Source organism: Macrosteles quadrilineatus, unplaced genomic scaffold (genome assembly GCF_028750875.1).
Source record: "Macrosteles quadrilineatus isolate MER2022 unplaced genomic scaffold, UCM_ALF_1.0 Scaffold_3__2_contigs__length_128488019, whole genome shotgun sequence".
Lineage (NCBI taxonomy): Eukaryota > Metazoa > Arthropoda > Insecta > Hemiptera > Cicadellidae > Macrosteles > Macrosteles quadrilineatus.
The window spans coordinates 91,246,663-91,262,206 of NW_026542596.1; the positions used below are offsets into that span (position 1 = coordinate 91,246,663).

General features: G+C 36.3%; 1 protein-coding gene across 1 annotated transcript in view; it reads right to left on the minus strand.

Annotated features, from left to right (window-relative positions):
- The window catches only part of LOC128988858 (probable ATP-dependent RNA helicase pitchoune), a 55,992-nt gene that overhangs the window by 31,284 nt on the left and 9,164 nt on the right, over positions 1-15,544 (minus strand). The window contains exons 5-6 of the mRNA XM_054410576.1: positions 15,051-15,311; positions 14,284-14,598 (exon numbers count right to left, since the gene is read on the minus strand). Coding sequence (XP_054266551.1) covers positions 14,284-14,598; positions 15,051-15,311 — 576 coding nt within the window. The remainder of the gene's footprint in view (positions 1-14,283; positions 14,599-15,050; positions 15,312-15,544) is intronic.

The window sequence follows — 15,544 nt, forward strand, 5'->3', positions numbered from 1 at the left end:
CATTGAGCGCGAACTTATTTTTTTTTGAAAATTTTTTTGGAACAAATGTTCCTTATGTTTTATGTATAATATTGAAGCCCATGATTTTCCAAACAAAATGGTATATAGAACAGTATAATTAACATTGTTTTTAAGCTTCTCAGATCCGTTTTAATAAAACCTTGCAAATGCGCAAAAAATAGGTAAACATTAAGGCAAAAACTAGGGACCCTCGGAGGGTTAAAGTTGTTGGAAGTAATCAAATAGTGATCCATACACAATTTTAAAAAAATCTTTCTTCAGTTTACAGGTCTGCGGGTTCCTAATATTTTCAGAATCGGTTGGACAAACAATTGACCTGAGGGCTTGATTTGGACTAGAAATAAATCTTGCAGACCTTGCTTAAATTTTAGCCAATTTATTGAATGACATGGTGGATGTACACAAAACATCTTCTATACTCTTTATTAATCCTCACGTGTTTTGACTTTCTGTCCACCAAAAGACAAAACAACAACAAAACTCATAAGGCTTTTAAAAATCTACATGTAGTATATAGAGTTATTAATACTTCAAGAAGCAGCCAGGGAAATATTTTAGTTTGTTGTGGTGGCTGCACTGTATTTGGAGATGACGTCGCGTCCCCTCTACCGATGCTCGTCCTCAGTCCCACGTCATATGTTTACAAGGTTAGTCGACTTGAATATTATAGTGCCGGGTTCTTTGAGCGTTCTTATTATATTAGTACTAAGTATTAGTTACTAAACTACATTTTAGTAAAACCTTTGACTACGTAAAACTAATGATGTTAGAAACATTGTTTAGAGGGTTTTCAAATAGGCCCTACCTACACTATTTTCTCTATGTATATTTTGAAGTGTTCGTGCTTTTGGTCTGTATAGAGTTCACATTATTTATTACCATATGTTACATACAAATAACAAGGTTGTTTACTTTTTGTTGTCAGTTAGTTTTTACATGATTAAAGTCTCAAGTTTCGTTTTACTAAGTTGTACTTAATTGTATAAGTGAATACACGTTATTGGCGACGAGGAATTAGAACTCACACAATGCCGACATCAGGTAGACATAGACGACATCAAGACGATCCAGGTACCAATCAAGTTCGTAATGAAAAAAGTATTTGTAATTTTAAATGTGACTTGTTCGACCCGGACACAGTAGAGATTGATGTGTGGCACATTAAGTTTACTACAGGTCTTAAACTCAATGGAATTAACGATGATGAAACCAAACGCTTGCTATTCATAAACGCTTTGGGTACAAATGTGTTAAGCACACTGGTTAACCATTGTAGACCTAATGATTTAAATGACTTTAAGTATGAAGAACTTTTTAAACTATTGTTGGAAAATTTTAAAACTAAATACCCCCGCCGCAGCAAACCTGCCGACTAAGCGAATTTCCATTTGTCTTAATTGATTTTCAATTAAATATATTTTAATAACATTAGGTTTAACGAGTACCTAGGTTTGCTGCTACAAGGAAACTAATAAAGTGTGTTTTTTTGTAAAATATTGATAGCTTAGTACAAAATAAATAAATTTGATCAAAATACAAAATATACCCTATCCATAAACAAGCAAACTACAACATTTTACAATATTCCCCATAAGAATAACATGGGAATTTTAAATTTACAATTTTTTTAATTTTCTCCGTTACTATTAACCGAACAAAAATACTTTTATATATTAAATTAATTGTTTTTTTAAGCTCTTTAAAAAGGTCTAAAGAAAAATTGGGAAATTTTGTGTTCTGAGGGTCAAAAGTGAGAAAAACCAATTTTTACCCCATAAAACCCCCCGTAAAGCCCCGTTCCCATGGTCCGATCATGCTGGTTCGCGAACTCATTCAAGTTTATCCCGCTTTACACCTTTAAACCAAATTTCATCAAAATCAGACAAAAATTACTCAAGTTATCGCGTTCACGGACGTATATATATATATATATATATATATATATATATATATATATATATATATGTCTATATTACTAAGCAAATCAAAATACCACAGTACCCTAAAAACATTTTATTTTATATTACTTACATGTTTCGGACATTAATGCCATGATCACAGTATAGTATATAACCTATTAGTTTCTTTTATTTACAAACATTATTAGATATTTCTTATTAAAGAACAGGTGATAATTTTTATGTTAAGGGAAGGAGGTGTTTTCTTTAAGATGTATAATTTCATTGAATATTACGTTTTGATTTTGAATTTGTGTCAAGTTTAGTAAATTGTCTTTGTCATTAATATGATGAGTATAAATATAAGTTTTTTTCTATAAATTTTAGAAAAGTTTAGTATAAATAAACACAAAATTTCTACATTCAAATCAATGGTATTTAGACTACTTAACATACCAATGTCTAAAGACAACTTTGAAATAGAAAAGAAAACTATAAAAAGAATTGCAGGAACAAACGGATACAAAGAAAAAATGATTGAAAAATTAATAAAAAATGAAAAAACAAAAAGAATGAAAGTAGAAGAACAAGAAAACGTATTGAAAGAATTTATATGTATTCCATTCAGCTCATCCTTAAACAAAACCTTAAGAAAGACATTACCGAACTCAAAATTTAAACTAAGTTATAAAACAAGGAATAACGCTTTTAACATCATTCAAAAAAGAACAAATCCGAGACCCAACCCACCAAATTTATATAAGAAATCAGGAATTTACAAATTATCATGTAACAACTGTGAAAAATACTATATTGGTCAAACAGGTCGAACATTCGAAGTCAGGTACAAAGAGCATATACAGGCAATCAGATCAAACAATATGACAACACAAAAATCCTCATACGCCGAACATATACTTCAGACCGACCATACATACTCAGAAATGAATAAAAATATGCACATTCTGGATGTTGAAAATAAAGGTGAAAAAATGAATACAAAAGAAGACTTTTATATTTATACTCATCATATTAATGACAAAGACAATTTACTAAACTTGACACAAATTCAAAATCAAAACGTAATATTCAATGAAATTATACATCTTAAAGAAAACACCTCCTTCCCTTAACATAAAAATTATCACCTGTTCTTTAATAAGAAATATCTAATAATGTTTGTAAATAAAAGAAACTAATCTATACTATTATAAAGAAGAGGTGGTGTCTGTGTGTGTGTTTGTATGAGCTAATCCAGGGGTGCCCACAAGGGGGGGCTGTGACGCAGACTGCGTCATTGAAATTCTTGGGGGGGGGCTCAAAAAATTAAAATGGGGGGGGGGTGAATAAAGTTAGTTGCAACAGTGTTCAAAGTGACGACAATCAAAAATATATTACGAAGTCACCAGATAGAAAGTCGATTAATGACAATAGTTATATTATTGAATTAAATTAGTTAAAATAGGATTTTAGGATAGTTTAGGATTCGAGTATGAAATTATTATTCAAGATTAGCAAGACGTGAGATCTAAGAGGGAGGGCACGCGATGGTTCACATGCTGTGATAGATAAAATATAACGCGTGGTACAGACACGTCCAGCTACACCGCGTCTTAGCACAGAACGCTTTGTTGACATAAAGCTCGTTAAAATACAATCAAGTAGCATAGGCTACATTACTTTACACTATTGTGTAGATACTCGATTACCTGAGTTAATAGGGAGGGTGGGTAATGAAAAATACGGTTAATCGAATATAGTATAAAAACAGATGACAAACCCATTAAAACGTTTTAAACAGCCATTAACGTCACGATTTGCATTTTTATAAACTAAATTCAATATTGCACAATCATTATTATTGTGCAATAACATTATTATTGTACATTTCAAATCATTTATCTTGGTTCAGCTGTACAAACGGCAACGTTTAAAACTATAGCTCACTCAAACTCAATTAATAACCAGCCAAACACTGCATTGCTATAAATAAAGTAAATATTAAAGGAACCTTTAAAAGTATTATAAGGTACTGCTCATGATAGACAGATAGGCTACCGGTAGGTGCTGTACACAGCATAGGAATTGATAGATAAGTAATAAAAAAAAGTGTAAAATTATATTTAGAGATAATAAAAACACTCTTAAAAAAGAATGTAACAAGAACAATCTTTATTAGGTTTATCTTCAATTCATACACAAATTCAACAAGTCACCATATTTAGGCCGACTCATTGGCCAATCACAGCCTTACTAAAGTTACCATGGTTACTTATTACTCAATCACAGTTTACTAAGCATTTATATCGGCATCATTCCCCAGCTGTTGTATCTGAAATTTGTTGTAACATAGCGCCTTTGTTTCCCCTTGGCTGTGATAGCGCACAGCAGACAGTGAAGTGTAAAACGGAGCAGACGATTGTTGGCGCAAGCGTCGTTACATTTTTCGGGAATCTCCGGTTCCCGACCTGGATGATGGCTAGTTATTTAATTTAATTTACAGTTACATATTAGTACCCCGTGATAAATCAAACGCGTTATGTAAGCCAAAGCCACACGGTTATTAATCTCACTTGGTTTTGGATTTGCTTACAAACGTGATCGGAAAAGGTTACAAACGTGATCGGAAGTGGTTAGGGCCTACACGGTATTCGTAAACAACATTTATGAATAAATATCAGTGACAGCTAGAAAAAGGAATCTTTATAAAACATCCGTTCGTAATTTCATATAATGACGTGTTCTCTTAACAGATTATTAGTATTTCATAAATGACGTATGTAGTAAACATGGAGAAAAAAAACTAGAAAAATCACACAAAATTGGATTTTTGATCGTCCGTTATTTTATTTCCAAAATAGTGAGGCCATATTTTAATGGCTATAAGGACACTCTCGCCAATCTTGTGAATACAATTAAACCATTAGAATCATAATCGGTACTCTAGTTTTCTTTAGAGTAGGCTGCGTAAAATGCCTTCTGGGCCGTGACAGACAGAAATAAATTGAGATAATACATGTTTCAACTTCTTCAATGTATAAAACGTAAAAATAACCCAAAATATGTATAGTTCTGAGCAATGTTCAGACAAAACTATAACTTTATTTATATAGATTAACTTGGTTTGAATTTTAGATATCTAAGAAAAATTTATAAAACTTCTTTTAGTTTTACAAATCGTACTGGGCGGCGGAATAATGTTTCTCATGTTGTGTACCTCATTTATGGTGGGGGGGGGGCTGTTGCTCAATTGGGGGGGGGGGTGCGTCATGAGTCTAGGGGGGGATGGGCACCCCTGGCTAATCTCAAAAACTACTGGTCGGATCGGGCTGAAATTTGGCATGATGATAGCTCACATTCCCGATTAACATATAGGCATATTTTTATCCCAAAAATCCTTCGGGGCTCCGCCCCAGTGGCTCTGGAGTTTCCCATGTTAACCTTATGAGAAATGGAATTAATGAATCTTAACAGCTGTTTCAATTAAACAAGTTGGTTCTGTTCTATGATGTTCAATAGCATTAAAAGTTACAAGGATTACCAACAGGGTGCAGCACTAGCACTATTATTTCTTTTACATTTATGACAACAGCAAAAGGTGAGTGAGCGTAGCGAACAAACTTCAACCTGGAGGCGAGTGAGCGTAGCGAACGAGCTAACCTGAAGGCAAGTGAGCGTAGCGAACGAGCTAACCTGAAGGAAAGTGAGCGCAGCGAACGAGCTCCAACCTAAAGGTGAGTGAGCGTAGCGAACGAACTTCAAAAAGAACCGAAATTTCTTAAACCATGTCCTCACTCATAACTGCTATAAGCATTTGATACTTATATGCCAACCCCGTACGAAGGACGGGTACTCTGCTAGTAGGTTATATACTATACTGTGATCATGGCATTAATGTCCGAAACATGTAAGTAATATAAAATAAAATGTTTTTAGGGTACTGTGGTATTTTGATTTGCTTAGTAACATTTAAAGTAGCCCTCATTGATGTATACAATAACAAAATATGTCTATATATATATACATATATAAAAATTTGAACGAATGGTGTTTTTGGCCTCTGGGGACATCAAAATGAAAAAGTAAATCGGTCCCGGGTCTAGGTCTTACCGTGCCACCTACGGTAATAGCTACTTCCCTATAGGGAAATTCGCTAAAAATCGCCATTGCAGAAAGAGTCAAGTTTTTTTCACTGCGTCAGGGCTGCGAGAGTCTGACGGAGTTTGAATGTTTTGAGGAATAAAGTAAATGATTGTCAATTTCCCATTCAATTTTTCCAACAAGCACTTGTTACCGCTTTTGTAATGGGGATATGTGATAACAATATAAGATCCAAACTCATGGAGAAGGATTATGAAACGTTCTCAGAAGTCATTAACGTAGCTAATTCTCTTTTCTCAGTAAAAGATGCTTCATTAAATAGTTTTTCTCAGAGAGAAGATTGTAATGTTTTATCTCTAGGACCATGCTTTATATGTGGTGGTAAACATCTGAAAAGGAATTGTAACATTACAAATCCAAGATGTTACAAATGCGGGAGTAGGAATCACATAACTAGAATATGTAAAACGGGACAGGTGGAGAAACGACACCTTAAAAGCAACATTGTTGAGAATGGTCCAAAGTCAAAGGAATCCGGTAGTAACGTTGTTGATAATGATGTAACTAGCTATAATGATACGAACTCTTTGGGAGGAATACAGGACGTTCTTTCAATCGGAAAGCAGGCAACCTTTTACCCGATACTTATTCTTAATATCTTACTCAATAACCAGATCGTAAGGATGCAGTTTGATACAGGTAGCTGCGCTTCAATTATCTCAGATCATACTTGGAAACAGATAGGAAAACCCGACCTTTTGTTAAGTAAACAGAATTTTACTTCATTTACAGGTCATTGTGTTAAACTTCTTGGTGAGATGGATGTAGAAGTTGTTTTTGCAAACGTTAAAACCAAACTCAGAGCTTTTGTCGCTTCGGGTGTCAAACAAAATATTTTGGGAAGAGATTGGATTACACCTTTATTTCTCCACAAAATATCACTTTCCGGTCTGCAAAGGATATGTTCAGAACCGTATAAACAAACCTTACAAGTAGAAAATACGGATCAACAACTTGCCAAACTTGTGGATGAGTTTTCTGACGTCTTTCAACCCAATGAAAATAAATGTTCAAAGACAACTGCTCATTTGTACCTAAAAGAGGGTGCTACACCAGTGTTTAAAAAGGCAAGGCCTGTTCCTTTAGCTTTAAGGGACAAGGTTAAAGAAGAACTTGACCGGTAAAAAAAAAATGGTATCCTTGAAGAAATAGACCATTCAGAATGGGCTGCGCCATGCGTGATTGTAAGAAAACCGAATGGAGCTATTAGAATATGCGCAGATTTTTCAACGGGACTCAACCAAGCATTAAAGGTGCAGCAGTTTCCATTACCAACTCAAGACAATTTATTGACCAAGATAGGTTCTGGACAGAAATTCACTACCCTTGACCTCTCTGATGCTTACCTTTCTATTCCCATGGACACAGAATCTAAAAAACTCCTTGTCATTAATACTATTTTTGGTCTTATGCGATACAATAGACTGTGTTTTGGCGTAGCTCCTGCTACGGCAATTTTTCAAAAGAAGATGCATTCTATGCTTTCTGGATTAGATGGAGTCGCTTTCCTACTGGATGATGTCATTATAACAGGAATAAATGACACTGAACATCTAAACACGTTAAAAGAGGTTTTGAAACGCATTGAGGACAATGGTTTTTGTTTAAACAGAGCTAAGTGTCACTTCATGAAGGAAAAAGTCAACTATTTGGGTCTATGTATTTCCAAAGATGGAATTTCGACGAATCAAGACAAGATAAAGCCCACAGTAGATATGCCTGAACCCCAAAACATTAAACAGTTGGAATCATTTATAGGAATGGCAAACTTTTACTCAAAGTTCATCCCAAACTTTTCTGAGATCTGTGCACCATTAAACAAACTAAGGCAGAAAAATGTTCAATGGACATGGACAGAACAATGCTCTCAGTCAATTAACCGTATTAAAGATGCTTTAGTTTCCACTCCTATTCTAGTGCCATTTAATAGTGAATTACCTATAGTAGTTGCAGCCGATGCTTCATCAGTGGGGATTGGTTGCGCAATTTTTCATCGATATCCTAACGGAGAAGAGAAGCCGATCGCGTATGCTTCTAAAACACTGAACAAGGCAGAGCAAAATTATTCGCAAATTGAACGAGAAGCTTTAGCTTTGATTTATGCTATTAAAAAGTTTCGCATCTACCTTTGGGGCACACATTTTCTGATCCAAACAGACCACAGACCTCTATTGTCTATATTCGGATCCAGCAAAGGAGTGCCAGTAACCACGTCTTGCAGAATACAAAGGTGGGCTTTGTTTTTAACAAATTTTCGTTTTGACATAGAATACGTTTCTACTAAACTATTTGGGAAAGTTGACTGTTTAAGTCGTTTGCCTTTCGAGGAAGATGTCGAGTTTGACCAAGCCGATGAGAGTTATAGCACCGTAGTTGGATTAATATTCTCAGGTAACATAGATTGTCTACCAGTTACGGCTAAAGAAATCAGTGAAGAAACGTCGAATGATGTCACTCTTAATCGGGTCAAAGAGTTTGTATTAAGTGGATGGCCAAACAAGACAAACAATCTGGAGTTAAAACCCTATGAGTCAAGGAAGAACGAAATATCCATAAATGAGGGCTGCCTAATGTGGGGGGTTAGAGCAATTATCCCAGAAAAGTTCAAGCAGAAATTACTTATGTACCTGCACGACACTCATTTAGGAATGGTAAAGATGAAGGCGTTGGCCCGAGATCGTTTTTGGTGGCCATCGATGGACAGTGACATCGAAAACGTGGCAAGAACTTGTGAACTATGCAACTTGTATGCTGCAAGAGAACCACAGAGAAAGTTCCTCAGTAATTGGCCGAGATGCACTGACCCTTGGACCCGTATACACTTGAACTTCGCTGGACCTTTCCTTAATAGTGTTTTTCTTTTGGTCGTAGATGCATACTCCGGTTGGCCAGAAATTATCAAGTTGAACTCTATGACTACTTCAGTAACAATCAAACAAATTAAGCTGTTAATATGCAGATATGGAATCCCTAAAACCATAGTGACAGACAACGGACCCTGTTTTACGTCCGTAGAATTTGCACAGTTTTGTAAAGCATTTGGAATCGACCACGTAACCACTCCACCTTACCATCCGTGTTCCAACGGACAAGTTGAAAAATACGTCGGTACCATGAAACAGGCGTTGAGAAAACTTTGCCAAGAACAATCCCCTAAAGGTTTGGAAGCTGACTTAAACAACTTTTTATTTAAGTACAGGTTAACACCACACATAACTTCTGGAATGTCACCTTCTGAGTTGTTTTTAGGACGTCAGCTAAGATGTATCTTAGATTTAGTTCAACCCCAAAAAGGAAGTCAGATTAAAACAGAAGAGGAAGAAAATAAAGAAGATAAAACAAAAGAGGAAGAGAATAACGAAGGAGCCACTACTAGCCTAAAAAACTTCAAAATAAATGAACCTGTGTTTTGGGCAGAAACCAGAAACGGAAATGTTGTGTGGAAACCCGGCGTAATCTTGAAGAGACTAGGGCGAAATGTGTGGAAAGTTGAAGGTAACGATAGAAGAATCTTTAAAAAACACGCTGACCAACTAAAGCATAAAAACCTTCTTGAAGACATGGACAGTAGTTCAATCTCGGCGAGAAGGTGAAGTGTTCGTGCTTTTGGTCTGTATAGAGTTCACATTATTTATTACCATATGTTACATACAAATAACAAGGTTGTTTACTTTTTGTTGTCAGTTAGTTTTTACATGATTAAAGTCTCAAGTTTCGTTTTACTAAGTTGTACTTAATTGTATAAGTGAATACACGTTATATTTCATAAAACTAAAATAGGTGAAGCTGATACAAAAACCAAAGTGCAAAACCAATATCTATTAAAAATGTTAAACTAGGGTAGGTATGTATTATAATGTTATATTAACATATCAACATATGTTAAATGTATCATATGTTAGTTGAAGACTTGAAGGTAAACAATATCAGTCATGTTTATGTTTCAGTCTTGAGTTGAATTGTAAATAAACTTCTGAACTTTAAATGTTAAAGCTTCTAATTTTATTTATATTTTCTAACTAAAACATGGTGTCAGGTGTATTTTGAAACCTAGAAGAAATAATGGAAGTATCTGGATTGTTTAGGTTGCCTGAACCTATGAGTTTTGAAGGAAATGTGAGTGAAAATTGGAAAAGATTTCGTCAGAAGTTTGAACTGTACTTAATAGCTACTAGTCATGGTAAGAAACTTAAGGATGAAATTAAGATTGCGCAGCTGCTTAATCTGTTAGGCGATGATGGCCTAGATGTATATAATACTTTTAAATTTGAAGATAATGACAAAGATAGTTTTGATTGCGTACTTGATAAGTTTGAATCTTACTGTTGTCCTCTGAAAAATGTCATATTTGAGCGGTTTAAATTCTATGGAATGAAGCAGGAAGAAGGTCAAGACTTCAGTAAGTTTGTTATGCAGTTAAAAATAGCAGCTAAATCATGCGAGTTTCTTGAACCTGACAATATGATTAGAGATAGAATTGTCTTAGGTATAAGAGATAAAAGTACTCAAGAGCGTCTATTAAGAGATACAAAACTTGACTTGAAGAAAGCTATTGATTTCTGTATGATTGTAGAGAGTAGCAAGGATCAATGTAGGACTATTGTAGAGCACAATGAAACCAAGCTTTCGGGGACTAAGTCGGATCCATACAGTGTAGGCTATGTGTTGTCAATAATGTACCAAATCAAGAACTTTCGTGGAGTATTGCAAAAGAAAAACAGAATGATCTGTGTAGCTTTTGCGGCTACAAACATGTTCGGGGTAAATGTCCTGCATATGGCAAAACATGCTCGAAATGTGATGGTAAAAATCATTTTGCAAAGGTCTGTAGGAGTAAAACTATAAAATCTCATGCTGTTACAAACAAGGAACAACACGATGAAGACTCTTGTGTGAGCGATGTTAGTTTAGGCTCGGTAAGCTTAAACATTAGTGGAGTGAAAGGTCAAAGTGAAAAATCGTGGACGGAAAACTTGACTGTTGGTGGTACACAAGTTAGATTTAAACTAGATACAGGTGCAGAGATCAGTATTTTACCTGCTAGTTATGTACGGAAAATGAACATTACACACGTAAAACGTAGTTCTTGTGTACTCTCAGCCTGGGGAGATGAAAAATTCAAAATCAAACCACTAGGTCTTGTGATGTTACAATGTAAAACAATTACAGGTGTAACTGCAGATGTGAATTTTGCTGTAGTGAATGTCGAACATGAACTGCCAATTTTAGGACTGAACGATTGTGTCAATTTAGGACTCATTAAGAGAGTGTCATCAATATGTTTGAATTTTAAGGATAAGGATGATGTTTTAACCGGCTACAAGACAGCTTTTGAAGGATTGGGACAGTTTCCAAGCACTCATCATATTCAGCTTAAGGAGGGTGCTATCCCACAAATTCGACAATCACGGAGAGTACCTTACAGTTTACAGGAAAAACTAAAGGAAAAGTTGGACCAACTTGAGGAAACTGGGGTGATTCGAAAAGTTGACAAACCTACAGCATGAGTCAATCCTCTGGTGATCGTGGAAAAACCCGATAAGTCTTTGAGAATCTGCATAGATCCGATGCCATTGAACAAGGTGGTAATGAGAGAGCACTTTCTAATGCCACACCCTGATGATATTCTGGTAACATTGAGTGGTTACAAATATTTTACTGTTTTGGATCTTAAGGATGGGTTTTTTCAAATTGTTTTAGATGAGGAGAGTCGTGAACTGTGCACAGTCAGTACCCCATTTGGGAGATATCAATTTTGTAGATTTCCTTTTGGAATCTGTTCGGGTCCAGAATTGTGCCAGAAAAATAACTACAAATGCTTTGGAAACCTGAAGGGAGTTAACATAGTACATGATGATATTATTGTAGGAGGAACGACATCGGAAGAGCATGACGAAAATTTAAAGAGAGTTTTGGACACAGCCCTTAAACTTGGAATCAAGTTTAATCCAAACAAGATGCAATTTAAGAAGAGCGAAGTTAAGTATCTGGGACACATAGTATCGGCTGCAGGAATCCAACCCGACCCAGATTATGTAAAGGCCATAGTTGAAATGGACCCACCCACGGACAAGAAAGGGGTAATGCGGTTATTGGGCATGCTAAAGTATTTATCGAGGTTCATACCGAATTTAGCAAAAATCACTGCACCCCTCAGATATTTGACAAGAAAGGATGTGGACTTCTTATGGACCGTAGAGCATGAAGATGCTCTGAAGATTATCAAGACATTAATTTCCAGTGAACCAGTTTTGGTATACTTTGACTCTCGAAGACCTCTTGAAATACAAACAGACGCTTCTCAAGATGGCCTAGGATGTTGTTTGTTGCAGAGTGGGCAGCCAGTGGCTTTCATGTCCCGTTCAATGACTGATACAGAGAAGAGATATTCGCAAATTGAAAAGGAAACTCTAGCTATAGTTTTTGCTGTTGAGAAGTTTCACAGGTTTATTTATGGCTATAAAGTAACAGTTCAGACTGACCACAAGCCGCTTGTAAATATTTTTCAACAAGATTTGCACGTGGTACCAGGTCGGCTACAGAAAATGAGACTAAGGTGTTTGAATTATGATCTGGAAGTAAAGTACTTACCTGGTAGTAGCCAACTTATTGCTGATACGTTGTCAAGAGCAGCATTAAAATGCACAGGAATGACAGTGTCTTCAGAATTTCAAGTACACAGTTTAACAAGTTCATTGCCTATGACTGAAGAGAAGAAGAAATTATTCCAGCGTTACACTGAAGAGGACCAAGAAACTGCTATCGTGAAGAGATACTGCAAAGAAGTTTGGCCAGAAAGGAAGCAAGACACCCCAGAGATAGTACGCCACTATTGGAACCAAAGACATATGGTATCTGAAGAAGATGGTTTATTGTTTTTAAATCACAAACTGATTGTGCCACGACAGCTACGACAGGACATGCTTCAGCGAATCCATATCGCGCATGGAGGAATTGAAAAGTGCAAAGCTAGGGCTCGACAGATACTTTATTGGCCACGAATGGCTACAGACATTGAAAGTTTTGTGGCTCGTTGCAGGATATGTGAAAGGTTTTCCAGGAGTAATGCAAAGGAAACCCTTATGCCGTATCCTATACCTACTAGACCATGGGAGCGTATCGGATGTGACATATTTTCATATGGAGGAAATGTGTACTTGGTCATGATGGATGCTTACTCAAACTGGTTGGAGCTGGTTAAAATGCCATGTAAATCAGCAACGTCTGTAATATCAGCATGCAAAGACATCTTCAGTAGATTTGGCCCTCCTGATATAATGGTAGCGGATAATGTCCCTTACAACAGTGCCCAAATGAGGGAATTTGCCCGTGAATGGAATTTTGAAATTGTGACACGCAGTCCAGGCTATGCACAATCCAATGGGCTTGCTGAAAGGGCAGTTGGAATAGCCAAAGAGTTGATAAGGAAAGTACAGTATGACAATAAGGATTTGAAAATGGCTTTATTGGAGCTTAGGAACATGCCCGTTAAGCATCTGGGATATTCTCCAGCTCAGCTGATGTTTCAACGCAGGTGTAAGACAACAATCCCTGTTACCGAGGAACTGCTGAAACCAACGCTGAATGATGGAGTACAAGACAGGTTAAATACAAGACAACAGCTGCAGAAAAAATACTATGATCGGTCAGCCAAGGACTTAAGGGTTGTAAGAAATAACGAAAGAGTTGTCTTCAGAAATGAAGGAAGGTGGGAGCAGGGAAAGATTGTTAATCAAGGACCAACTCCAAGAAGTTACTGGGTAGAAGGTGATAACGGAGCTACATTAAGAAGAAATCGCCGCCATCTGAAACCATCACTCACTCAACAAAACAATTCCCAGTCAGTTCCAAGGCAAGACGAGCCAGTACAACTAAGACCGCGTAGAGAAATCAAGCTACCATCAAGATTTCAGAATACAATATAATGGTCTCAAAAGAAGGGAGAAGTTTGGTTGGTTATTGTTTTTAGTTAATTCTTTCAAATTTGTTTGCTGTTTTTTTAAAGGGGAAAGATGTATTATAATGTTATATTAACTTATCAACATATGTTAAATGTATCATATGTTAGTTGAAGACTTGAAGGTAAACAATATCAGTCATGTTTATGATTCAGTCTTGAGTTGAATTGTAAATAAACTTCTGAACTTTAAATGTTAAAGCTTCTAATTTTATTTATATTTTCTAACTAAAACAAGGTACTCACTTGGTAACAGATTGATGATCTGTTTCATATCCTCCTCAAATCCGATCTGCAATATTCTGTCAGCCTCGTCTATCACCAGACATTGCAGATTCTTGTACAGGAAGTCTGGAGTGTTCTGTAGGTGATCCAACAGTCTGCCAGGAGTTGCCACAATTATGTTTATACCTTTGGCCAGTTTCTGTGCCTCGGTGGCTCTGTTGGCTCCTCCCATAATGAGACCATAAGTGTGGTAGTGATGAGCCATCAACTCCTTCAACACTCCAAATGTCTGCATGGACAACTCCCTAGTGGGTGAGATAATCAGACAACCCACACCTGGAAACAATATAAACTAAATGCTAACTTCAGCATTAACAAGTTACTTTAGGTCTATTCAGTACCAACTTGCATTGTAGCTGTAGGTCGTTGGCATCAAAACAAAACCAGAAATATACAGTAGGTTTTGCTGGACTTGATGAAAATAACCTGACATGTGATATCAAAAGTTGTGGCTCTGAAAAATTTCAGCTCAAACTATAATTGATAATTTATGTTCGGTAATAGATTTACTAACAAAATATTGTTAGAGCTGAGAAATAATTTTAAAAAAGTAAATAGACCTAACTAGCCTATAAAAAATTTGTTTGTGGTTGAGGATCAAACTGACAAAATTATTCTATTTAAAGAATGCACATTTTTATCACCCTTAATTGTACCTGTATCGATTGGTGACCACCTAAGTTGATAAAAAAAGTTATAAAAATACAAGAAGAGGCAGTTTCACTCACCATTCCTCGGCATGAACTTGAGCTTGTAGATGAGTTCTATGGCGGGTATGAGGAACGCCAGTGTCTTGCCGGAGCCAGTCTTGGCGCGTGCGACTATGTCTCGGCCCTCCAGCAGCGGGGGGATGGACTTGGCTTGTATCTCAGTCATGTTGGTGAACCCCATCTCCTCCACAGCCTTGAGAGTCTGCTCACATACATGGCCTTGCAGTGTAGAGAAGGAGCTGTCCTTCAGTAGATCCAAAGACAGCGATGAGCCAGGCACTGGACATCAGGTAAACATTAAACCTAGGGATTGTATTTGCATTGTATGTATAATATTTGGCATTTCATTTTACACTGCTGAGAAAAATAACACTTGAAGCTCGTTGGTCTTGGGAGCTCTCTACACTTGCAAGAAACATTCATTAATTTTTAGACTTACTAACCTAATTTTTTGATCCTCAACAGTACAGAATTACCAAGAGCTAAACATAGAAATTATTACGAGAACAAAA